Source organism: Perca flavescens, chromosome 23 (assembly GCF_004354835.1).
Source record: "Perca flavescens isolate YP-PL-M2 chromosome 23, PFLA_1.0, whole genome shotgun sequence".
Taxonomy (NCBI): Eukaryota; Metazoa; Chordata; class Actinopteri; order Perciformes; family Percidae; genus Perca; species Perca flavescens.
This window is the reverse complement of record NC_041353.1, coordinates 6,645,099-6,672,431: the sequence shown is the minus strand read 5'-3', so window position 1 is coordinate 6,672,431 and position 27,333 is coordinate 6,645,099. Positions and strand designations below refer to the sequence as shown.

The window sequence follows — 27,333 nt, the reverse complement described above, 5'->3', positions numbered from 1 at the left end:
CAGCTTTAAAATGGAGCCTCTTAAAACATCCATCTCTGGATTCCATGAATCGATATCGGATCATTCAAATGAAGATCGATTTGAATTATAAAAATTGATTATTTTTTTTAACCCAGCCCTATGTGTCGCAATGTTATTCCTCCCATAGGTTGAATAACATGACGTGTTATAACAGAAACAAATATTCTTCTTTGACCCAGTTACGGGAGGGAGGGGCTGGGGGGCTTCTTTGTGTAGTTCTGTACAAAACACACTGATAGGCTAAGATTTATGTGACAGCTTTCAAAAGAGGAGGAGGTCTAAATGGAGATGAGGTGCACTTACTTTTGTGTTGCCATGCAATTCACAAGTGAACCTCAATTTAAAGGTCATTTGCTTTAAAATCCCCATTTTCTCATTCAGTTTGACTTCATTTGAATGTAATTGTTAAAGAGCCACTCAGGTTGCCACAATCCTTTTAGAGAGAGATGGGAATTTTTTGTTGCCTGCTGACACTTGCAATTAGTCAACCATGTCTCTGTGGTACATAGTCCTGCTGTCTGTTAGCCATTAGTACACCCAGGTACACAGGCATTTTTCAGCACATGACACCTTTTATGAGCTGTTCAAGGACTGGAGGCAGATCATCCTGTCTTCAGTTGTTAACCTTTATTTGACAACCCTCAGATGATTCTTATGGAAGTGTCGACTGAGCATCTTTCCAGCGACCGGGGAGCTGCCCAGTGCAAACATAGCTTCCTGCCGAGCAGAGCATGTTGGTGCATGATGAAGAGCCTTGCCAAAGGGAACCTGAGTGGTAGTGGTTGTGGAAGGATTTAGCGTTAGTCAATGTCCTTAAGCACATTTTCCAGATGGTGGCTGTAAGGGAGGAGGATTTGGAGGGACTAGAGAGAGCAGTATATGTCGACTAAAGTTTGGTTTCCACTGTAACTACCTCCCTCTTTCTCTTCACTAGTTTCATTTCATTATATCTTGGTAACCAGAGTTCTCAGCTGTCTTCAAATTGGGACACAACATTTGATCTTGTTGATTGGCTGCAACCAAAGATTATTTTCATCATCAATTAATCTGCAGGCTATTATATTTCTTTTTTAAGATTATTTTTTTCAGGGCATTTTCGGCCTTTATTTTAACAGGACATCTGAAGACATGAAAGGGGAGAGAGGGTGGGGGAATGACATGCAGCAAAGGGCCCCAGGTCGGAGTCAAACCTGGGCCTGCTGCGTCGAGGAGTAAATATATATATATATATATATATATATATATATATATATATATATATATATATATATATATATATATATATATATATATATATATATATATATATATATATATATATATATATATATATATATGGGCGCCTGCTCTACCAACTGAGCTATTCGGGCGCCCAGACTATTTTCTTAATTTATCGTTTTGTCTATAAAATGTCCAACGGTTGTGAGAATGCGTGTATTAGTTCTGACAGCCCATGTTGATGTAATGATGGGCAACGTGATATGATGACTTTGCATTAACATACACGCCCGCTTTCTTAAGCCAAGTGGCGTGTTATCGCAAGGCTACGGTTGGGTTTAGGAAAAGTGACACGCGTGTTGGGTTAAGGAAAAGAAGAACCGGTTGGGTTTAGGAAAACAACAAACGTGGAAAGGAAACGCCACACCCGGGTCACGATCCCCACTTTCCTGGGTGAAAATCCTGTGTTTGACCCATCCTCCACCCCGACCAGCCTCCCTATGCGGATTTTCGCCCTTTCATACTACTCTCTACGGCGTCAGTTCACACACAATCGCAAGGTAATTTAAGTCAATGGAGGCCAAACGGCGTTGATAAACGCATCTTGATAACACGCCAATAATGGCATATGAATTGGCATGTCATACAGTACATACGTCACTTCATGAGATCAGTCTGTGATGTGATGGCTGCCTGTGTCCACGATAATGCACGCAAGATCATGGCTACTAACTCTCTCCGGTGGCTGAACTGGGACTCGTTTGGCTGCCTGTGTGTTAAATGTTAATGACCAGTTTAAAACGGTAGGCTATCTGTCTTAAAAAATAAATCATAATTATCATTTCTAGTTGGAGGCCGGCTTATACAGCAAGGAGAAATAATTTTGTCTCTTCAGTTCAGAGGGTTGTGCTCTTCTGGAGGACGTGTGTGTGTGTGTGTGTGTGTGTGTGTGTGAACTGTCAAACTGATACTGGAGTCACGCTGAGCTGACCTCTTCTGTAATGTAAAGAGGAAATTGATTTGTTTATTTATGGAATGACTGTAGTGGTCTTGATTTATTGAAATATCAATATGGATGGTGCTTAAAGGTCTAGTGTGTGTGTGTGTGTGTGTACATAAGCCTAAACAGTGTGTGTGGGGGTGGCAGTGTATAATTAATGCATCAAGTAGCCTTTTCTATGCTATCGTTAGATCAGTTTCAAAGAGGAAGATTTAGACCTCTGCAAGCTGGAATTTTGTGTGCCTGTGTTTTTGATCTAGAGGAAAGAGGATGTGGGGGTGGGGGGGGGGGGGGGTGTGTCCTTCTCTGAGCTTTTGACAGTATTCCCTCTGGGCAGCAGGGTGTTTTTCTAAGATTCTTGTTCTTCTGCCCAAGGTCTAATTCGACTTTCTTGGCAAAGACGTAACAGGATTTTTTGTTAATTTCTTAAAGAGAATTTGTCTGCCACCAGTCAAGTCAGGTTAGTTTGGATGAGGCAGATCATCCAGGGGAGACGGTCTTCACCATGCCTCGGTGTTGGAGCATTAGAAACCCGGGAAAAAGCAAATAATCTGGCTGTGCATGATTTTCCCACTTTATGGTACACGTGAATGGATGGTTTTGTTTCTAGGATAGTGTGTAATATATTGATAGGATTCTTTCATTTAAATGCTCTTTGTAGTTTCAGGTACAGTTTTGTCTTGTAGTTATTCTTTCCAGTGCTGTTATTTTTTTGCTGAATTCATTAAAAATAACGCAATAAAGCAACTGTTGTGATGATCAATTCATTCATCCCTCACTGACTATGACTGGTTTCTAGCCTGGGGTTAATCGTAAGTCCCCATAGCAATGGCAAACAGCTGCACGCCAAACTATAATTTCTTTGACCTGTTCAGGCTCATTTTAAGACCTAAGATTTGAGATGTAAAATTACACATTCTTGTTCATTCTTGGAACATTAGAACATAGGCCCATAGTTTTATGGGCAGTACACACACACACACACACACACACACACACACACACACACACACACACACACACACACACACACACACACACACACACACACACACACACACACACACACACACACAAACACAAACACCAGGACCACAAATCACAGTGATGAGCTGAGCCGTGGTCTTTGTTTGGCCATTGAGAGCGAACAAAATGGGAGGAGTGAATGTTGTTGAATGGGAGCTGACTGATGGTCTTCGACTCGCTTCATTAGTCATTTCAGTGAGGTGCGAGCCCAGCACTTCTCAGTGGCGTCTGTTGTCAGGGCAACCGGTGGAATCTGTGTCGTATATATCGGAATAAATGATTCTTCATAAAATGAGGGAAGTGATGTGAGTGTGACAGGAGGACGGAGTACAATCTGTGAAATGTAAATTATCGAGGTACACGGTTTTATCTCTGTCCGTGTGCTTTTGGATTAGGGATTGTGTGGGCTAAGCTGACAGCGAATCGACACACACCAGCAGTGATGCCGGGTGTGTGAGTAACACGGTGTGGATTAACCAACACAAAAATACTCTGCCCATCAAAGAGATCATGTGTTGGGCTAAACACACACACACACACACACACGCACACACACACACACACACACACACACACACAGCCTGTTTATGACCCTAGTCATATTGTATAACGCTGATTCATTGCCCATTATTACACTCTGTGAGTAGATGTGTTAAGATAGCTGCCTAATTTGGTTCGACCCATTTAGCATTTAGTTTTGAAATTGCTCAAACTCAGCAGAAGAGCTTGTAATTGAAATATTAAAAAAAATGCAGATGCAGGGACATGCATGAATGAATAGTCCACAGCAGGGGTCTTCAACGTTTTTTAAGCCAAGGACCCCTTAACTGAAAGAGAGACGGATCAGGGACCCCCTACTACATATATTGTATAAAATGAAGTTGCATATTAATCTGGTCCTACAATAACCTTTAGAGCAGCCTAAAGCATTTATAAATACCTTTTTTTTTTTTTTGCATAGAATACTAAGCTATTCAAATAACCTACTACTTGTTGGTATGATTTTATAAATCATGTTTTAATGTTAAACACACGTGGAACAGTCACTCCTTTGGGATGAACTGTATCTGTGGATGGCTACCTTAGTGACTACATTACTTACTGGCCAGTAAGCCTATCATCAGTGTGGATTTATATTTGCTAGTAATATGTAGGAATCATGTTAAGACTTTTTAACTTTTGAAAAAACTTTCAAAAATTAACAATAATTTGGAGGCCCCCCTGCAGTGAGTCTGAGGACCCCCTTTTGGAGATCCCTGGTCCACAGCATTCCAGGATGGGAGAAAAACGTGCTCCGGTTTATTGGCATTTCTTTAAACCAATCACAATCGTCGCAAAGGCGCCTCTGCAAAAAAGCTTCGGGAAGGAATTATTTATGTGTCTGTGCAACAGAAAACTCTGATTGGACAGATAGTCTAGCTAGCTGTCTGGATTTACGCTGCAGAGATCTGAGTAGCAGTTAACCATAGTCCTCATTATTCGACCGGAGTTTTAAATGCCAACACAAAAAGAAAACGGAAGGAAAATGGACATCTGGCGGAATTCCCGGCGGCACCTGAACAATCCCAGAAGTGGAACGTCGTGGATGTAGGCTACAGACATAGTAGGTCTACTGGTTAATTAAGGGCTACAACTATGGGTTTTATTATTAATTGGACTAATTAATCAATCGATCAATCGTGCCCTTCCCGGCAGAAAAAAGTGAGAAATATCAAGTTTCCCAGAACTAAAAGTGATGACTTCACACCCTTTTGAAATTCAATTAACCATCATAGAAAACAAAGAAAACCAACAATTATTCACCTTTTGATTTGGCATTATTGGTTAAAAAAAGGATTCATTTTGAAATATTTTTATTTTATTTAAATTCTTTTGTCAATGAATTGACAGCTCTAGTGTAAATAAAGTCTGTATCATAAAATGAATAATAAAGAGTAAATGCAACACACACACACACACACACACACACACACACACACACACACACACACACACACACACCTGACAGTCCCCGTTATGTAATTCCCAGGGAGTGTTTTTTGTTTTGCGTGTATGTTTGTATGTTGACAGAAGGATGCACGGCCATCCAGACTGCGTGGACACATTTTAAAGTTACGATCACAATAGCTTTGGCTTGTGCTCATGCCAACATTACAGTGTAATCGGCTCTAGTAAGTACGTTATTGTGTCAGTGAGTTTGTTGCAACAGCAGAGCACTGTGGTGTTATGAATCAGGTGTCTAAATGGAGCCTTTCTCGATAGCTGCTGAATGGAGCTGAACTCTTTCCTGCGTTACATTTGGTATCCTCCAGACTGTTACTGAGTCAACCAAGGGCAAATGTTTTCAGCTTAGTTGCAGTACTAGATGAACTGCTGTACTGTTACTCACCCACACATACACTCAATTATGCATCTGTGTTTGTGTGTGTGTTTTTTTTACATTTTTAATACAATTGTTTTTGTATTTTCTGAATATGTTCCCGAATCTTTGAATAGGAGAATAAAACTAACTTATAATAGTTCAAAAATCCTCATACACTTTATTTATTAATTGACTGAATCAGGCACACAATGTAATATGAATGAGTAAATACATGCAGATGTATGTTTTGTTTAGGATATGTTTGTTTTTAGAGCTGCTGCTAAGATAAACCGATTATTTAATTAATCGATTAGTTGATCGACAGAAATGTAATCGGCGAGTTATTTTTCAAGCAAAAATGCGAAACACAGGGTCCAGCTTCTCAAATGTGAGAATTTGCTGAAATCTTATTTGATAGTGAACTGAATGTTGAAGACGCAATTTAAAGATGCCACCTTGCGTTTTGGGAACTTGTGATGGAAATGTTATACTCTTTTTGAAATTCTTAGACATAATAATGGAGAAAATAATGTAATGAGGCCAGTACATGTGCTGTTAGATGCTGGAGTTTATTTATTTATTTATTAATTACTGTATGAATAATACCTCAGTGTGGGATATAAAATGTATATATTAAGTTGACAATATATCAGTTTGGTCAGTGGTTGGTCAAACTAGGCTACTGTTGTGATTTAAAATGGGCCCCAGTATAAACTCTGACCTTGCGGCTTTGTCTTTTAAAACTCTAATCTGATTCTGGTCCACCTGGAGGGTTCTAACACTGACCTCCACTCTCTTTCTCCTTTCTTCTTCTGTCACTCTATCTCCATCACTTTCATAGCCATTTTTAAATCTTGGTTACTATTTCTGTCTTTTTCTCAAGATTACAACCTCAGACATCGCTTTCTTTCTTACTTTTCTCCCCGAGCATTTTAGAATAGGAGCGAGGGCTGCTGGGTAATCTTTGCTCTGAAGAGCAGCAGATTAAAATCTGAGATTACAACAGAAGAGGAGGGATTACAACTTTTTTTATTTTTTTTATTTTTTTTTGCATGTGGGTGTGTAAAGCAGGTCATATACAAACATACACGTGGTTCAGATTGTGTAGAGATCTTGTCCCGTCCTTTAGCTTGTGTATTACACGTGGTGCTCAGTTTAAAAGCTTTATATAGGCCTACGTGTGTTGCCTCTGATGCTGGAGCTCCCCACATCGAAAATGGATTGCCAGCTGTTCATTGATTTTTAACTCAATATCCATTCAGACCTCTCTCTTTTTCGCTGGAGTGTGATTAATTGATTCGTTGTATTACCTAGTTTCTCTCTGCTGTAGTCACCAGAGCAACGCAGCAAACTGAATCACCTCCCACTGTACATCACAGAAGATTGTTGCTCTTTTATTTCTGCTGCTAAAAAAATGTTCTCTAAAAGCAACCTTGTCTCCTAGAAAATTACTTTATAACGAATACACGAAATAACGTTTCGAGGAAAACATGTTTTCTAGCGACCAGCACACGAAGTGAAATGGTTTGCTGTTTTAAACATGTAGTCAAAGTTGTGAATTGAAACCAAACTACTTGGTGAGGTTTAGAAAATAATAATGGGGCGTGTTTAAAAAATGTACGTTTGTTAAGGAATTTAAGTTACTTTAGTTAAGTATGTTACGTAATAGCGCTGCACGATAGTAGGAAAATATCTAATTGCGATTATTTTGACTGATATTGCTGTTATATCTTCTAAGGAAGAACTGAATGTCCACGAAATCCAAATACTTTTGCAAGTTTAATACAAACGGACAGGCATGACATCTTTACAAGTTACTTAGTTACTTTCGCATGTCTCTCACTAGCAACAACTTCTTTGGTCTTCCTTATCTAGAGTCCACATCCGGTCAGTGGAATATACTCTGATTCAGAACTCAATGTAGTAGCGCCTCCTTCTGGAACATCCCTTATTAGCAGCTAACTTCAGAAACTATAAGGAAATGAACTATTATTCTTCATACGTAAGTAACTGATATAGCTTACAGATAAGCATTCTTGTAACTTAATATTACAGTTAGGATATTACAGTTACGATACCACAATTGCGATTGCAATATGATTCACGATATTGGAGGGAATGATCATTTTTGTCTCATTTTCATTGAAATATACTGTATATTTAAAAAAAAAAAAATTGTTTTTTTTTTTTTTTTTTTTTTTTTTTTTTTCTTTAGTTGTAGGATACGATTTGTAGGCCGGGATGTCTCTGTAGCACCACAATACTTTATATTAGATTGCTTTGACACATATTTTGCCTTTAACAAATATTGCGCCCCCCTGCGATTTGGTTATTGCACTAGTTCATATTGCGATTTCGATAAAATTGCGATTAATTGCGCAGCCCTATTACGTAGGTTACACGTGTAAACAAGTCAACGCTGACTTTCAGTTTCACACGGGACACTATCCGCGATCTACCGGCTGAAAGTCTCGTGTTTGTTTAACCCATCCATCCACTCCGTCCTCCAGAGGTTTGCAGACTTTGATTAGGAAAGTATTTGTGATACGTTTCCCTCGAAACATAATTAAGAATGCAGTTTTGTTGTATGGGGATATCATTATTTAGAAGACAGGGCTCCCGAAAGAGCTCTACAAAAAGTAAGGCTTACCACAGGAAGATGCTACTGATCTTAAACGATTCCTTAAATTGTAGGAAATGTTCCATATCAACTTTATTTAAAATGAAATCAACTTTTCTCTATATATAGCACTTTATAATGGAATATCATTAGCATCATTCATTTAGAGACATTAGTTTACTACAAACGAATAAATCCACCGAAAGGATTGGCAGCTGCACACTGCTTTAACACTGTGCGCACTTCAGATTTCAAAGCAAATCATGTGTATTGTTCTGCTTAGTTTCCACTAAATACTTTAAAATGTGTTGTTGTTGTTATGAAAGGCTGTTGTCGACTCTTATCCTAGAGAGTGGAGACAAGCAACAAGGCAAGGCAGCTTTATTTGTATGGCACATTTTAGCAAGAGGACAATTCAAAGTGCTTTACATAAAACATTAAAGAGCAGTTAGAAAACAATTAAAAACAAATTAAAACATTAAAAGACAAAAATAAAATTGACAGTGCAGTATAAGAATTTAAAGAACTGAGAGTTAAAATAAGCGAATAAAAGTTACAGTGCAGTACAAAAAGTTAAACCTTAAAGAGCAGTTATCGAGTGTCACACAGTCTCATCAACAGCAGCATCCTCTTTGCATCAGTATGCTTGTAAAAAAAAAAAAAAAAAAATATATATATATATACATACAGAGACACACACACACATATGGTTAGAATTTTTAGAAGAACAAAATTTAAATGCAAAGCACATTGAACCATGGTTTTTAGCACAGCCTCACAGAGCTGCTGGCTTGGTTGTGTAGACTCTTAGCCCTGATTCTTCTAAAGTACTAGTCGAGTATTTGTATTGGTTTGAGTGGCTGTAGTTCTGTAGACCATGTAACCCTCGAAGAACACATTTTACACAATTAAGCTCATATAACGCATAACATAATTCATTTTAGAAAAACATTACTTTCTAGTTTGCTCTGTTTTTTAAGTCTACACCAGCCATGTTTTCGCAGTTTAAATTTACAGTGCGTGTAAAAAAAAAAAAAAAAAGCAGGATATCTCAGTCAGTCTCTCATCCTTCCATCTGTGGTTTGTTGATAAGCCTCTTGGGGTTTTCCTAGGTCATGTCACTGCAACATTACGCCACTTACATACTGTATGGCATCCCAGTCTAAGAAACTACAGAGCTGCTGGAAATTTGGTTGCTTTTCTTATCACACATATTGCACCCAGCTGCACATCAAGTGTTGAGTAAAATGCAAATTTCAATTTATGTGATGTTTCAACTTTTTATGATCTCTCCCAAATATTTCAGTTAACTTTTCAAATTTAGTATAAATCCTGTGCCAGTTTAGGAGTCCGTAGAGACCAGGGAGAGGCTGCAATAGGTTAGAAACTCTATTTAATGGATATCAAATTAATACATAACACGGGCCTAAATGTTAATATTGAGCTGTTTTCAAATTGAATGCTGCCTCTTTCAGTGACAGAATAATTTCTGTATTGATTATCCTTGCCATGCACAAGTCATTTAAAACATCTGTCCAATTTTGACACATGATTAAAGTGCTATTGAATCAAATAAAGAGGATTTAGAAGCAGGATTAAACATAATAGGGAAGCAGTAATGATTTGAAATACTGTGGCGAGCGCAATTACAGTGTCAAAGCGATTGTAAGTCATTTAGCCGATAAAAAGCAAAGTGATGTAGGATCCATTCAACATGGCAGCTTGTTGCAGACTGTTACGTGGTCTGACATCACCTTTGTGTCTCTTGCAGTACTTCGCCTCTGGATGATATGTGTCGTGTTCAGCCCACCACAAGTTCGGTATGTGTGTGGGTGTGTGCAGAGAGCAGCCTGTTAAGACTTGTAATCGGTTTTCAGTGAGTGCAGCGACACAGTAATCAGACATGCACGGTTTACTTCTCCTCAGCCCCACCTTGGGTTTGGCCTCAGTGTGTCTGTGTATTACTGCAGATAGAACAAAGGTGGCGCTGTCAACATAAAGCGAAGGCTGAACAATAAATAGAAATCTCTCTTAGAGATGCACCGATTACAACTTTCTAGGCCGATTCCGATTTCCTTTGAGTTAGGCCAGCCGATACCGATTTTAGCCGATTCCGATGTCATTTCTTCTAACCACTTTACAGCACACACAAATATTTATTTTCTATCTTTTCTTTAATAGAACATTTTGCTCAGAACATAGAAGATGTTTTGAACAGATAATGGATCACTATAACATAGAACTATATAAATTGCTCCTGGTGTGGGCAATTCAGACACATCTAAAGTGCATTGTTGGACCCATTTCCTTCTTTTTACATCCAATATCCAAAAAAAAAAATGTGATTTGGGTTTTTGGTGTCGTCCCTCCACGCCCTACTTTTTCCTTGCAGGTGTTGCATATTGCAAACTTGTTATCTTCTGCACACACGCTGAAGAATTTCCAAACAGCTGACATGTTGCAGGTTAATTCACGAGGTTCCCTACATGTGCGAGAATAGCGCGGACACGCGCTTCACCCCGCGTGTGTGCGTGCGTCCTTGAGAACTGTAACTCATATAACTTATGTTGTCAGTTAATTGTAGTATTGACCGGCATGAAATCGGCATATGTCAGACTGACCTGCCGGTCGCCGGTCATGGCCGAGCACGTGAAAACCAGTCACTGGCCGGTCTATCGGTGCCTCTCTAATCTCTCTGTTTTTCTCTGACTCTCATCCACATAATATTGTATATCTTACATGTTACATATTTCATTATAAGAAGGCAATGGGCAAGAAGGGATTTAAAAGAAGATGGTGATTTTGTAAGTCTAAGTTCATCAGGCAAGCTTTTTCAGGCACTTTACAGTTTATTAATCGATAATAATAATAAAAAATCATTAGTTGCAACCCTAGTCAAGGTAATAACAACAATATATAACATTTATCTGATAGCAGTATGTATCCTGATATGGCAAATATATGCAAAAATCTAAATAGTAAAGTATTTAGGGTTTTTAATTTGCTTGGAATCATTAATTTTGACAACCGATAATTCTAAAATAAAACCATATGACCATGATACAATTCCACCGAAAGTCAATCATTATTTTGGAAGTCACACACAGTGTTTTTTTTTTTTTTTTTACCATTTTCTGGTGTATTAAGTAAGTAATATACCAAATTGTCATATACCTGTAGTCACGTCAGTTTTATTCTGAATCCTAAAAAAAAAGAAAAAAAACATATTTTTCTTCTGTGCCTTGTTGCAATGCTGAATATTGCATAAACTCTACATGTTTGTATTCTAGCCCATTTTCCGTCTGCTCTGTGCTTTCCATTTATTCTCTTGGGTCGTTCTCGGTCGTATCTCTGGAGCCCCATGGGGAGGTGGTGTGCCTGTCTGCCAGCGCCTCCTCCCCACAGGAGGCTCCTCTTCTCTGGCCACAGAGTCACGGCTGATCCTCCAGGCAGGAGGCTCTCCAGTCCAATTCACATGAACCAAATGTCTCATTTCACCTTAACCTGCCCCCTCTTTTTTTTAATCATGGGTGAACTGACAACTCTTTTCTACTTCTGTACGTGATTTGAATGCAGTTTTAAAAATGGAAACGGTTGAATGAACACACCTGGAGAGGATATCCTGTCACCAAAACCAGTTCTGTTATTTTTTATCTGTCTTCTTGACACAAATGATGTCCTAACAATTTAACTGTTGGACAACAGCGCATCAAATATGCATAATATATTAAGATACTCAGAGATTGATTGGAGAACTGAATATAGGCAGTTCCTCTGCTTAATTATTCAAATCTGTTCCATTGAAGTCAATTGAGAAGATAAGAGAAGTTATGAGCCCTCAAATCCTAGCGGCAGATATAAAAGTACAGTGGTGATATAAAAATTAAAAAAACAGCATTAAGATAATGTGAAAATTATAAGACACAGTGTTTAGTTTTCCCACAGAGAGCACACTGTAATCCTAATGATTAATAGCTCTATTAGAGACCCAGAATGTGACTGTTTCATTTATTATTCATACAATAGAAACAATAATTTTGCACCATTTTTGTTTGAGTTGTTGTAGAAAGAGTTTTCAGCCTGCACAAAATGCTCCTTTTGCTTTTTAGCATTTCAGAGTTCATTTGTGCCTCTCGAATGGATTTGAATTCAATTGCAGGTGCAGTGGTTTGTGTAAGCTACACCTTGTTCTGCGGCAGCATGATGCATTGGCCTCGGTGTACAAGCTTTTCTCTTGAGCCCCTTAGGAAGTACAGTCATTAATTACCAGGGATACTCGTTTGTGTTATTCTCAAGTCTGTTGGAACAAGTGGCCTTGGCAAACCTAACCGGGTTTCCTAGATTGTTATAAATTATGGTCTGAGTACACAAACATTCAAGGAGCATTCATTTATGGCATAGGTTGGAGCATCCATGTATGGGGCAGTTACATGTCACCTCTCTACGGTAAGCTAGCTTCCTGTTATTGGCTTAAGAAGTCTGGTTTTAAACATCTCTTCCACTAAATTTCTTGATCTCTCTATCCCATTATTTCCTCCCCTACTCTCTAAACACACTCCAGTTTAATTCAGCCGGTGCTAATCTGGTGTGCGGGTTCAGACTGTGTGGCTGTCCACGTTGTTTAGATCCAACTAATATTATTGGCTTTGGCTTTCACATATTTTGCTTTACATTCTCTCTCTGATACAAATAAGAAACTGATTCATTAGTTTAGATTAATTGATTAATCTTTGGGTTTGTATATTGTCAGAAAATAGTCTGAATGTTGTCTTATACAATAAACAGTCCAAAAAACAGAGGATGGCTAATTTTCACTAATTAAAAGCTGTTTTCTCAAAAAAGAAAAGAAACTGCACCTGCCAACCTAGACATGGTTATATTTTAATATTAAGGCTGCAATTTAATGATTAATTTCAGTATTGTTTAAACTGCAGATGCTTTTCTCGTTTTTTTTCAATTAAATATCAGAAAATAAAATTCCCAAGCTGACATCTTCAACTGTTTGTTTTTGTCCAGCCAAAAGCCCAAAACACAAAAATATTCATTTTATCGTTATGTATGTCAAAGAAACACATGAATCGCCATGTTTGAGAAGCTGGAACCAGCAAATTGTTGGCATTGTTGTTTTAAATCCTTGCTGCTCTATTCCATATAGTTAATTACTATACCTTACAGCCCTGAGCTGTAGGTTACCATAAGTTATCTAAACACGTATAGGAGTGTGATGTCTTATCAGCACATTAATATGTATAGCTTAGGTGAGCTACTATTGCACTAGTTTCTGATGTGACTGTTGACACTGACAAATAACATTAATGACGAGTACTTATCTTAAGGGGATTTTACATTTCCTGTAAACAGCCTTGACTTGATGGATTGGTGTTGGGGATAACGTGTTACTGGCGGGCTGCTGCTGATTGATTTTTGACAAAAAAAGTTATGTGTCACCTCTGCGTTTTGCCAAAATTACACTGATTAGCTGAAGGGAAGTATTGTGTCGTTCATGAGGGACAACATGTTTACTTGTTTCTGACTTGTGTCTACCTCTGGCTCTTGTTAGTGGAAAATAAATTGATGGATCGGAGGCAGTAATAAAGAGCTTCTGACTGCTGGAAGCAACAAAAGAAAGGTTTCTCTTAGCAATTTCCTGTGTGTTTGTGCCTGGCTGTCGTCTCCCCATGGCAAGGTCCCCACTCCCAGCTCCCATCAATAGGATGCCGAAATGAGCTGGTTTAGTGGGAGTTGGAGTAGCACTCGCTGGCCCACTCTATTTCTCTCTTTTCCACATACAGTACAGACCCCGAGCTTCCTCTTCAGTCTCTAATCTTAGATTTTGTATGCCAATGCAAATCACAGGCCAACGCAGAGACCCACTATATTTGCTTCATGTTGCGTGCTTTACTTGTGGTTTTTTGGTTGAGTTTTTGCCTTCAAGTGATCATTGTTTTCATTATCAGTTAATCTGCAGATTATTTTTAGCCACACTAGCGGCATGGCTCTAGCAGTGACAAGGTCCATTACTTTGGTCCAGACTGAAATATCTCCCTCATCTACCAGATAGATTGGCACACACTTTTGTTCAGACATACATGGTTCTGTATCTATACATCTTACTAACTTTAGTGATCCCCTGACCTTTCCTCTAGCACCACCATTAAGTGTAGTGCCTGTAGTGCAATTTGCAAAAATCCACCACTCCCTGTTCAGATTCACCAGTCTGCGCTGTGTGTCAGACACTGCTCATGCACACGCATTCATTCTCCCTTGTGGGGGGAGGGGCTTAGGAGACAGTTTGGGCTTTAGCAGAAAGGGGGGGAGGGACTGAGAAGTTGTCGATGTTCAACTTCTTTGGCTAAGTCCTGGATCTTCACAATCCTACCTACAGCACCTTTAAATTGTGTTGATCTATGAATCAATCTACTAATCTTTTCAGAAATAGTTAACAGTATTCATGTATTTGTGTGGTTGTTTATGGAAGGATCATTGTTCCTTTAGAAGGATTGAACAGCAGTAGAGCATGTGAGATTTTATCATATACATATATAGATAAATGTTTATGCATCAAAGCCTCCAGTCCAGATTTAAACGCAGGAAGCTTTAGATGTTATGTAAATTAACCAACTAAGCCACCAGGATATTTCATGTTTTTTGTCATCTTTTTGACTTGTAGGTGGTTTGCTGTGAAAAATCTAATTCAGAACATTTTTGCAGGAAGTTTTATGGTCAGAAGTTCCCTCCAAGAAAATCGATTGGAGGCGATATTTCATTTTTTAAGAGGTTCTGCATTCACATCATTAATACATTTATTTTTTATTTTTTAGAGACTAGTTGAACCTACTTTCAGACTATCCGAATATCTCCTTTTATATTGTTCCGGTGGACAAATGCCCTGGTGTGGTGTTTGTGTTTTTACTATGTGTCCACCCATCTGTATAATAATCTAAATGGCCTCAGCGCAGACCAACAGGGTCATAGGATGAGTTGTGACCTGATATTTGCTCTTTAGAGCAGACACGTGTGCCCCTCAGAGACATATGGTGCCTCAGTGTGTTAACATGTTGATATTTTTCCACTCTTGCACACTAAGACCCACTTCCCAATGGATGTGTCCACTACGTGTGTGGACTGCTGATTGTGAGACACTGCCAACTGCATGTTTATACATGTAACCAGGCTATTTGTATGTATGAGGAAGGGCAAAAATGTTTGGTTTCTACAAATGTAAAGAAGCGTGATCTGATTTTAAATGTAAAATATTCAAGGTTTGTGTTTTGTTATTCCAAAGCAGGAGGTTAAGTGTATGCTGCAGTAGGAGGATGATGCACAGTTTCTTGTTCATTGCCATAGACTCTCACGCCGTGATTGTCCACTAATCACCAGGCTGCAGCTGATTAGACTTGATTATTAAATCATCTGTTCATTATTTTTATGATTAAACTTTTACCACCCACTGTTCCAGCTGCAGCACGCTAGTACATTATTATTAACATATAGTTAATGTATTGCCAAATATTATGGAATTGTTTCTGGGAGTTTTAATGACCTAAAGGAGTAGAGGAGGTTTTTAAAAGACTAAGCCACTGATTTGCATGGCACTCCTTTTAACATTGTCGGACTCATGATGAGCAGTTCTATTAAAAAATAAATAAAAAAAGGATCAAAATCGATGCAGCAGAATCAGAGATGTCGTCTTTTTTATTCCACTCATTCTTCCTTGACAAAAACCTGGTGCCTACATTACCCACATTGGGTGTTTTTAATATGTTTTTATAATAATAATAATAATAATAATAATAATAATAATAATAATAATTTATTTGATGTAGCACCTTTTACAGACAAGGTCACGAAGTGCTTCACGTGAAATTGTTAAAATACAGTAAGACCCATACAGAAAAGGTTAAGTAAAAAATAAATAAAATACCAATGGAAAAAAAATATGATTGTTCTTATATATGATATGCTAGTAGCAGGCTAATGTAGCCTCCAACAAGAGAAACGGGCTGCAGACGTAATGCAAACTCCCTTTTTCTTAAGAAAATCTTTTTGTTTGTTTGAGGCATACAAAGACATGTATAGAAAACCCACTATAACTGAATAAAATAAAAAAAAGACTAAAATAGACTAAAGTAAATAAAAATAAAACAATTCAAATAAAACCTTTAAGAATATGGTGTCTCCAAGGGTCTATGGCCTCATCCATACAACTTTAACCCTTGTGTTGACTTTGGGTCAAATTGACCCGTTTTCAATTTTTGTTATATCAGAAAATATGGGACGTAGAAATAAGCGCTGAACATGTGTAGAAGAAAAATTTTACAATTAAAAATTGTAAAAAGCAAAAACTTGTAAAAGTTGGAAAAAGCAAAAACAAACTGTGAAAAAAAGGCGTCAAAAACGTCGAAAAAATAAGTGTTTTTTCAAGGTTGACGGGAAGGCAACACAAGGGATAAATATCTCATCAGCAGCTACCAGAGTCTGACCAGCAGTCAAAAAATCCCCAAATTATTTATTTTATCGTTTAATAAAAGAAGGATAAAAGTTGCGCTGGGTAAAGGATGCTGATAGCCAGGCTCTCATTGGCTAGCTGTTAGCCAATGAGAGTCCAGCAGCTTAGCTCGTTGAAAATAATGAGAACTGGCACAAATCGAGCTGAGTCTTCCTCCAGGCTTTCTGTACCACGCTAGAATGGCTTGAAACAAGGTAACCAAGGCATTTTTTCCACAAACAATTTTACAGAGTCCATGGTAGAACTTCAGACATTACCACAAAGTAATGAAATACGTGTGGCAGGGCACCTTTAATGTTGATTGTATCAGTATTTATTTACAGCACCGGTTTGTTCTGGTTGCATTTCTGAGCGTCTGGTTGGACCGACGGATGTGTTATGTGTGCTGTTCTGAGGGTGCTGGCCATCTGTACTCAGGAGTAGCAAGAAGAAGTACAGTTACAGTATAATTCAAACCAAAGGATTAACATGAATGACTTTTTATGTTAATAAAATGTGATGCTAAGTTAGTGACTGTTTGATATTACACCTATTATAATATTCATCTATTATTCATGGCTTGGGTTGATGGTTGCTGACTGCGGGATGTATCACAAAGCCACAGGACACAATTAAAATGTCAAAGCTTCAGCCTGTGAAAGAAAAAAGAAAAAATCCCGCCTTCAGGGTTTATCAGCAGTTTGCTTGTGTGTGTATGTTTTAGAGCTTAGTCTGTCTATGTGCGCTTTGCTGCCGTGGCAACAAGAGTTACCACATACTTATATTTTAGGTTGCCTTGTGTAATCATCTGCTATTGTTAATACAGAGATTGGATTTTCAGCACAAGATGCTCTGGAGGCTGTTTGTTTGGAGCCTGGAGCTCCTCACTGCTCCACTAACTGACCATTGTGCAGTCTTCACACATATTTACTGTGTCATCAGCTGCTTTTTGACCCTCTTTCCCTCCAGTCCAAATACAAGAATCCTCTCAAGACTATGCGCTCAATACTCTGCTGATCCTCTTGTTTTTTTTCTTTAGCTCTGCTCTTATCTTCTGTTTTTCTTGCCAAAAGACAAGGGAGACAGTTAAGTGAGAAGTGGAAAGAAAATGGTGAACTCAAATGATAAAAGAAGCTTTTCTATGAGGCCACCTAAACACACCTTATGTTTTATATCAATGGCACAAGATTGTGCAGCAGATTTTTTTTTGGTACATTAGTTTAACCTGAAAGTCTGTACAGACAGCAGCATCTAAGGTCAAAGTCGGTCTTTTGTCTGCAAAATATGTTTTTACTGTGAGTATACCACTTATTATACTTACTTACTATACTTTGGACTACTTACAAAGAATAGATTTTGTTGATTTTACAGTTGCAGTCCAAATATTAACCCTCCTCATTCTTGTGTGTGTGTGTGTGTGTGTTCACAGGCGGAGCGCACTTGCGATGCCAACATCCTCAGTGTCCCGGTGCCCCTTCGTCGCGGCGGCTCAGAGTCCAACTTGGTGGACAGTGTTGGGGATGACGGAGTGGGCCTGGATTTCACCAAGGGAGCGCTGGGCATCGACAGCCTGCAGCAGAAGATCCTTAAGGTGAGAGGAAACATTTTTCCCCTCCTGTGTGGCCTCTTTGTGGATATGCTGTTGTTTGACTTAGGCCCTCTGAACAAAATCACAAAGACTAAATTAAATGACCTCCTTAGCTCGGTTTGGTGGTGCTTTGTAGAGCAATCCAATTTCTTTTGTCCATTAGTTATTACTACAACCGATACCAATCAAAGCAGCTATTCAATTAATTGGTTTAATTAAGTAGAACTTGTAATTCCACCCCGTCTGCTGATCCATTCTCATCATAGCCCTTGTCTAAGCTTTCCACCATATGAACATTAGACTTCACTGCAATTTAGTTTGATCACTCTCAGTAGATTTAATTGTTTAATCTAATTTTGAAAGTATTTTGGGTCCATAACCAAAACCTAATGAAGGGATTATTAACAAATAATCTAATAAAGTACTGTTCCCAGTGAGTAATATATACAAAGCAATAAACACTTGTTTGTAGCAAGTTACAAGAAGTGACGTTTTGTTTGTAATGACCCTGAAAACTTGGCAAAACTTGAAAAAATGGCATTAGGTTATGTTTTTCACTGTCAAAGTTATTATTGGGGATGCTCAGATCAGTATGGGCATCTCATTAAAGGTTTCCCAGGAGTTTTTCTTGTAAGCAAACCAACAGACAATTATGGTTACATTCACTGTCACTCACCAAAAGTCTACTCTCTAAGTATGACCCCTTCAGGTCAAACAAACGTGTTGAATGCATTTCCTTTCTCTTAAAATATTTGCAAGCAGGTTTTTTTTTTTTCTAACATTTTAAAGGAACACGCCGACTTATTGGGAATTTAGCTTATTCACCGTAACCCCCAGAGTTAGACAAGTCCATACATATCCTTCTCATCTCCGTGCGTGCTGTAACGCTGTCTGACGGTTCCAGCATTAGCTTAGCCTAGCACAGATCCTGCAGGTGAATGGTTCCAACTAGCCTACTGCTCCGAATTGTGACAAAAGTGACAAAATAACGCCAACATGTTCCTATTTACATGTTGTGATTTGTATAGTCACAGCGTGTACAAAAAACAACATAACACGAGACACAGCCATCTTCTAACAGTAAACAAACCGGGAACTATATTCTCAGACAGGCTTGCTGCGAGCATATCACTCCGCCCAAGTACTATATTCTTCCGCCTGAGAATATAGTTCCCGGTTTGTTTACAGTTAGAAGACGGCTGTGTCTCATGTTACCTTGTTATTTGTACACGCTGTGACTCTATAAATTACAACATGTAAATAGGTTATTTTGTCACTTATTCGGAGCAGTAGGATTACTGGAACCATTCACCTGCATGTTCTGTGCTGGCGTGATGCTGCTGGAGCCGTCAGACAGCATTACAGCACGCACGGAGATGAGAAGGGTATGTATGGACTTATCTAACTCTGGGGGTTACGGTGAATAAGATAAATTCCCAATAAGTCGGCGTGTTCCTTTTAAATACAGCATTGTCTAAATCCATCTTTTACTCCTTTCCATCTGCCTTAAGGTGACGGAGCAGATGAAAGTGGAGCAGACAGCTCGGGACCAGAACGTCGCCGAGTACCTGAAGCTGGTGAACAATGCCGACAAGCAGCAGGTGGGACGGATACGCCAGGTCTTTGAGAAGAAGAACCAGAAGTCGGCGCAAACCATCGCCCGGCTGCAGAGGAAGCTGGAGCAGTACCACCGCCGCGTGAAGGACGGCGAGACCAACGGGAAGCACGGCCACAAGGATGGCGGCAGCAAGGAGTCCGGGACTCACAGTAAAGAGGGCAGCCTGCGGGACGTCAGTGCCACCGGACGGCACCCGGCTCTGGATAAAGTGAAGACCATCGGGCCCGGGGTGTCGCTCTCGCCGCCATTCTTCTTCAACAAGTCACGGGAGTTCGCCAACCTCATCAGGAACAAGTTTGGCAGCGCCGACAACATCGCCCACCTCAAGAACCACATGGATTCGGGGTCGGGGCTGCAAGTGGACGGCGCGTCAAGGGGTCTGAGCGGGAGCGCCACCACAGTAGCCAAGGCGACCAAGTACCAGAGCGACGACGAGTGCTCCACGGGGACGTCTGCATCCGCTGACTCAAACGGGAACCCGGCCGGGGGCTCCGGGGCGGGATCTGGAGGTCCGGGGAGGTCCGACTCCAACGCGCGGCTGGGGGAGGTGCTGGACATGGTGCGGGAGATGCGGGAGGCTCAGGCCCTGCTGGCAGACGACATGGAGACTCTGAATACACAGTTCAAACGGGATTACAGCTACTTCACTCAGATGATGCAGGAGGAGAAATACAGGTAGATACAGCATCAGAAGATCAAGGAATTTAACCGCTCACCCTGGCAATACTGGTGCCATGTCCTACCCATACAGGACACACATTAACAGCCGGTCTGTTAAAATACACAAAGTAGTATTCATGAATAAGTAGGTCAAGCAGCACTCTATTAGATTAGTAAACACACGGATGTTTCAGTGAGTGTGTGATGCACGGGAGTCTTTATAGTATATTTTAGTGGTTCTTCCTGTCACTTGTAAATTAATTTGTGCCCCTTTTTTTTAAATATTTATACTATAATCTAGATCAGGGAATCCTAACTTGGGGGCCAGGACCCAAGATAAATCTGAGGGGTCCAAGAAAGGTTAAACAAAATTTGAATTCTTCTTTTTTCTTGCAAAATATTTTAACTTTCTCATGCTTGAAACCATTCCAGAATGAAAGATTACTCATTGGTTGAGCAGCTCATAATGCATGGCCACACTAAAGCCGTAGCCTGTAGAAGTATGAAGGATCACAAGTACAGTACTTCATTTTAAAGGGCCACAAGCCAAAAAGCCTATTCCAACATATCAAGACAAATATTTGAACTTCTGCTGCAAGTGTGTCAATAATCCTCACCCCGCCTCCTACATGGGAGTGACACATTTTGTTTGTACATCTTTGGATCTTTAAAGAGCTTTTGACAGTTACTACAAGCTTCTGTATGCTAAAAATAGATGGCAGAGCTTACACACACACCTCCAGACTGTTACTGAGTCAACCAAGGGCAAATGTTTTCAGTGGCTTAGTTGCAGTAGCAGATGAACTGCTGTACTGTTACTCACCCACACATACTCAATTATGCATGTGTGTGTGTGTGTGTGTGTGTGTGTGTGTGTGTGTGTGTGTGTGTGTGTGAGAGAGGTATGAGCGGTTGGAGGACCAGTTAAATGACCTGACGGAGCTCCACCAACATGAGACCTGTAATCTGAAGCAGGAACTGGCCAGTATTGAGGAGAAAGTGGCCTACCAGGCCTACGAAAGGGCCAGGGACATACAGGTAATGTGTGTTTTGTATACATGCATACAAAGAACTAGTTATATAACACACTACAGACTCACATTTAACATATATTTGAACAAGTACAGTGCTGGAATTTCTCAGTTTTGAGTATACAGACACTAACCTCTAGTACTGAAATTATTATTTGACTTAACGATGGACAAAAAAGATTAGACATTATCTCTTTGCCAAACATTGCCAAACTTTCACCATTTGCAGCTTTTTAAACATGAGGATTTGCTGTTTTATTTCATTGTAAATTGAACAGAGTTGACAAGTGGGAGTAGCTACAGTATTTCAGGTGCCGCTGTTTGTTCATTTCTCCATAAGCGATGTTGGTAATAACAGATGGAGCCTGTCCTCGTCTTAGATGGGCATGAAACTCTCCCAACTGAATTATCAGTAAAAGATGAACAACTGTTTCAAAACATCTGGTTCTTTGATCAAAGGTCAAAGTTACAAGCCGGTGCAAATAATAAGGCTACGTTTAGACGGAAACGATCTGAAGAGAAAACGCAAAAGTGGCGTTGTGTTCTTACTTTTTATTCCACGTTTAGACAATCATTTTGGGGGGGGAATCTGCGTGCATATGGTGACGCAAAAGTGTGTGAAATTCGATGTAGTACGCACACCAGACAGCTAGGTGGTAGTGTGAGGCACTGCCACACAACACCACCAAGTCTGCGCGCCTGCGTAGAACCTTCCTTCTACTTCTCTCCCTAGTAGCGCGAAGCGAGCAACAAAAGCTGACAATTTCGTCTGGACAGACGAGGAGGTGGAGTTATTGCTCCAAACGATGCGCACACACGGCACACACACAGACACACACACGCGCGGCGCACATACACGGCACACACACGGCACACACACAAGCGACACACGGCACACATGCACACACACGGCACACACACACACGGCACACACGCACATGGTACACACACACACACACTCACACAGTGTGTTTTTACCCTTTAGACGGGAACGCGACGGTGGAGCGTTTTTAAGATTTCCACTCTGGAGGGTGCTTTCACTGTTTTGCGTCTTTAAGCCCCAAAAACGCCATCACCGTCTTAACGAAAGGCACATCTGATAAAATATTATTACGTTTTCCCCCTGCAAGCATATTCATGTAAACAGGACTTAAGAGAAGTTAACTATGAATCCCAAGGTACATTTCAGAAGGAACCCTCCAACCACAAAGCTTAAAAGGCGAACTAAAGAAAAACTGAAAATATAACTGTAGCCTGCTGCTTAAATAAATGAACTCTCAGATTCTGTGCCAATTTTGGATGAATTATGGCACAACGAAGCATTTTGAATTCGCTATAACTCTGATCTGTGCCTCCGACTGGCTTCTTCTCCTTACAGCGGCCGAGGCTCGTGGGTGTTGTAGTATTCCGTCCAGCAAACTGACAAAAACCAAAACCTGATTTCCCAGAAAAAAAGTTGGGGAAAAAATGATCATAATAAGGATATCATTAAAAGAAGAAAAAAAATCTGTGTGGTTGTACAATTCCAATTGTTTTGTTTTCTTTTACAATTTTGGGAATTTGTATTTTTTTATTTTTTTTAAGAAGAAGACGGGTAAGACGCACCTGTTCCACCGAGTTGCCTCCAGCATTTCTTATGTGAAACATAACTGCTGTTGATGTAAATGCATATCTAATCCAATTCCACTGCCCTTCCCTTATGACTCATTGTTCTCCAGTATTTCCCTGATCTTAATCAAATTGTGTACTTGTGTGTGTGTATCTTGTGTGTGTGCAGGAGGTCCTGGAGTCGTGCCAGACTCGCGTGTCAAAGCTGGAGCTCCAGCAGCAGCAGCAGCAACAGACGGTTCAGGTGGAGAACACCGACGCCAAGGTGCTTCTGGGAAAATGCATCAACATCATGCTGGCTATCGTCACCGTGATCTTGGTGTGCGTTTCCACGGCGGCCAAGTTCACGGCCCCGCTGCTGCGAAGCCGCCTCCACCTGGCGCTCACCTGCGTGGCCCTGTCCGTGTTAGCGCTGCTGTGGAAGAACTGGGAACATTTACAGTGTGCTTTGGAACGATTGCTCCTCCCGCACTGATAATAGGAAGCACAGGTGAGAGCCGAAAACTACCATCAGACCTGGGGGGGGGCTCCGTGATAGGGGGAGTTTACATGTAGCCTGTTACACCAGCCCTAGTTCCCCAGCGATATTGTGCTCCCCGGGTGACATGATTATAAATGGCTCTGTGCTTTGCATGTCTAAATGGGGTCCACACAAAGCCTTTCCCACAATGCACCGCCACTGTAATTCCAACACACAGATGTAAGCTCATATAAGTTAGAACTGTGACAAAGATCGGCAACGTGCTGTCTACAAGGCTGAAAAGTGCAAACGGATAAACTTTGCGCAACGTTGGCATTAAAGTGCATCACTACAGGCCAAAGTACCAGACCGCTAAAACCATGAATCAGCTGGAATCGATCAGCCATGGTATTGGCTTTTTGATCCCTCAGCTGCTCTCATGTGGTCATCACAAGATTCTGGATTGCACCAACAGCAGACACTAAAATCTAAATATAGAGGATTTTATTGGTGCATGGAAATACAGTGATTATATTTCCTGTCCTTTTAGGGAAGAGTATTTGTTATAGCACCACCTCACACCTCTAAACAAACACTCACTGGCTGTGTGTGGCCAGCCTCGACCCCGCACAGTACGCCTCCTCGTACACAAAGACACATCCACCTGAAGGTTGATTTGTGCCGTGTACTAAACTGTTCTGTATTCACGTGTCGTTTTTCTTGTCAGCGTCTCATTCAAAAGGACATTTTTTTTAAGCCGTTGTTTTAAACAGTGGGTGTTTGTGTTTGTCTGAGTGTTCGTTTGTGTACTGCACGCCTGCTTATGTGTGTCTTATGTGTGTTTCACATATATTTGCTTTATTGGTGAGAACATCAACATCACTCATGTCTAAATATGAAGCTAGAGCCTAAATACTGAAAACATAGGGCGAACCGCTACCCTGGGTCTATCTGAAGGTGACACAATCCACCTCCCAGCACCTGTAAAGCTCACTATGTAACATTATTTTTTAATTGCACAAAAATGGTGTAAGAAGAACAATTTGTGCTATTATCGGGGTAATGTGCAGGACTATTTCTTGGATAGAAGCATTACCTGTTTTTACACACTTGTAAAATAACATGTTAGTCAGTAAGCTTTAAAGGTGCTGGTAGGTGGATTTTGTTACCTTTGGACAACTGTTTCCAGTCTTTGTGCTAAGCTAAGCCAACCGGCTGCTGGCTGTAGTTTCATATTTACTGTACGGACATGAGAGCGGTATCAATCTTCTCAGCTAACTCTCTGCAAGGAAGCTTATATGCATATTTCCCATAATGTCAAACTATAGATTTTAAACTGCTTCCTGTCTTGTTGATTTGATGCTTTGGGGTTTTCGTCGTGTGTAATCTGTTTTATGTTTTTCGGGTAACCGTGAGTTGACAACCAGCTTGCATGTAAACTGTGAGGAAGGCCTAGACGATTAGAGAAACTCTCTAAGCGCGAGCACGATTTACTTTAATTGAATGGCCTTTTTACGAGTTGAACAGAACAAATTAACTTTTGTGTGATACCTTTGCTGCGTTCAAGTCCTGTGGGAAAAACGACAGCAACGTCCTGACAGTTCAACGTCTTGACTTGAAAGGATTCCTACCTGTTAAGCCACAGAGAGACCGTGAGTGATTACTGCTACTACATTTCAATTACTCATAATAATTCCTTTCAGCCTTTTCACACATGACTCTCTCGCACAAGGAAGAAGATGACTCACAGCTGGAAATGAGATGAAACTGGAGTAGAAAGTCTTACCCTGCCATCATATTTTAAGATTTATGAATTGTAATGACTTGGAGGATGAAAGTTGTTCTACTTTAAATAAGTATGTCTGTTCTTGTACTATATTACTGAAATGTCAATAAATCCCCAAGCAGCGTTTACCACTTGAAACTTCCACAGGTAGTAATATCAACACCATAACAACTGTTTTTTTTCCCCACGTGACTTGAATGCAGCATTACAGATTAGACGGAGGAAACTGAACAATGTAGCTCCGTGCTCCCTAACCCTGTATCACTGTGATGCTGAGGGGGATGAAATGAGACTGATGCCTTTTCAATGCAGCTTATTTTCTTCTTTGTAGTCTCGTTGCATCCCTTCAGGAGCCAAATGTGGGTATTTTAAGGCACATAAGCCTTTCTAAGTAACACTGAAATGAGTATTTAAAAAAATCTTTTCTGTTTTCTTACCATTCGTCTTTGATTTGGGTTTTTTTGTTAGTTTTTGAGCTAATTTAAAAAGCAATTTGTCTGGTCTGCGGGAGAGACATGAACCTCCTCTCCAAAGCAGTTTGTAAGTCCATACTGTATAATTTCACATTTCTGTCTCTTCTACGTGCATTAGTTTTTGGTTGTGGGTTTCCATCATTTCTTTTTTTTTTTCTTTAAAATGAGAAAATAAATCTTTGTTTTTCTAAGATAACATTGTTCCCGATTTCTGTTTCATTAGGCTCCTTTTTTCATTTCATACATGTCTCCCATTATATATGATCCATCAGACAGGCTGTGTGCCTCTGCAAGCATCATAAGGAGTTTTTACATAAAATGGGTGTAAATGACTGATAAACACCAGCTGCACAGTGTGATGCACTGGTGGAGAGTAACCCCATTAAGGTATGTTCTTTCTAGTGTTCTCTGCAAGAAAATTAATACAATATATTTCCCAAAATTTCCAAATATCCTTTTAAACAACTCGTGGACATTTTAGAGCAGGCGTGAGTGAGTTGTTACCTGTCAATGTAAAACAAATCAGTGTGTAAGGATGGAAGGTGACCAGCACAGTGTGTGTGGTTGTCAGCTGTAGTTAGTGTGGAAATGAAGAGTTTAACTGATGTTGTGCAGGGATTTAATATAATCCAAGGACACTATGTAACTTTTCCCGCTTCGGTCCCCCTACAGGTGGTCTCATCGGAACTACAGCTGCAGCTAAAAGTTACATAGTGTTGCTTTAATTTCTAAATGCTAAAAAGAAAATCAGCAGGTCAGTCTGAGTCTCATATCTGATGAGTTAAGTGGCATTTCAAATGCAGTTATTGGCAAGCTGACGTGTTTTTATGAGTAGGCTTAAGTGTATTGATTCACTGATGTGAATTTATGGAGGCTTTAACATTCAGGATCTGTATTGCCTATTTTCATGCTGTATTAAAGATAAAGTACTGAACATGAAATCAAGCCAATCCACTTAATACTAGAGAGAAATATTGTATGTTTTACTCCACTACATTTATTTAATACATTTAGTTACTAAACATTCAGATTAATAATACAAAATACTGTATAATAAATAAATGTGTTATATTGATATAAGTTAAAATACACAAAAAATAAAAAGGAAATAAAGTAAGCCCCACCTTTACCAGCTGTAATATTAAAGTAATGAACACATTAATGCACCAATAACATAATATGATTCTGAAATAGGCCATTCTGCATTATGAGTACTTTTACCTTTGGTACTTTAATATGTGTGTGTTTGTTTGTTCAAAAATGCACTATTCACCAAGGCAAATTCCACATAAGTGTAATTTACATTTTGATGCAAATACTTTTTTGCTTTTATGTAAGATTTTGGATACAGGACTTTCACTTAGAACTCTGTGG

General features: G+C 39.8%; 1 protein-coding gene across 4 annotated transcripts in view; it reads left to right on the top strand.

The window, feature by feature from the left end:
- Positions 1 to 26,576, top strand: part of tmcc3 (transmembrane and coiled-coil domain family 3) — a 42,439-nt gene extending 15,863 nt beyond the window's left edge. For 2 of the 4 annotated variants that reach the window (XM_028571097.1, XM_028571099.1), the window contains exons 2-5: positions 18,165 to 18,326; positions 19,835 to 20,616; positions 21,504 to 21,639; positions 23,410 to 26,575. In XM_028571097.1, coding sequence (XP_028426898.1) covers positions 18,165 to 18,326; positions 19,835 to 20,616; positions 21,504 to 21,639; positions 23,410 to 23,715 — 1,386 coding nt within the window. In that variant the 3' untranslated portion in view covers positions 23,716 to 26,575. Of the gene's footprint in view, positions 1 to 18,164; positions 18,327 to 19,834; positions 20,617 to 21,503; positions 21,640 to 23,409 lie in introns of all 4 variants that reach the window. The other 2 variants (XR_003691689.1, XM_028571098.1) reach the window with 2 other exon arrangements.
- Positions 26,577 to 27,333: the final 757 nt, after the last annotated feature.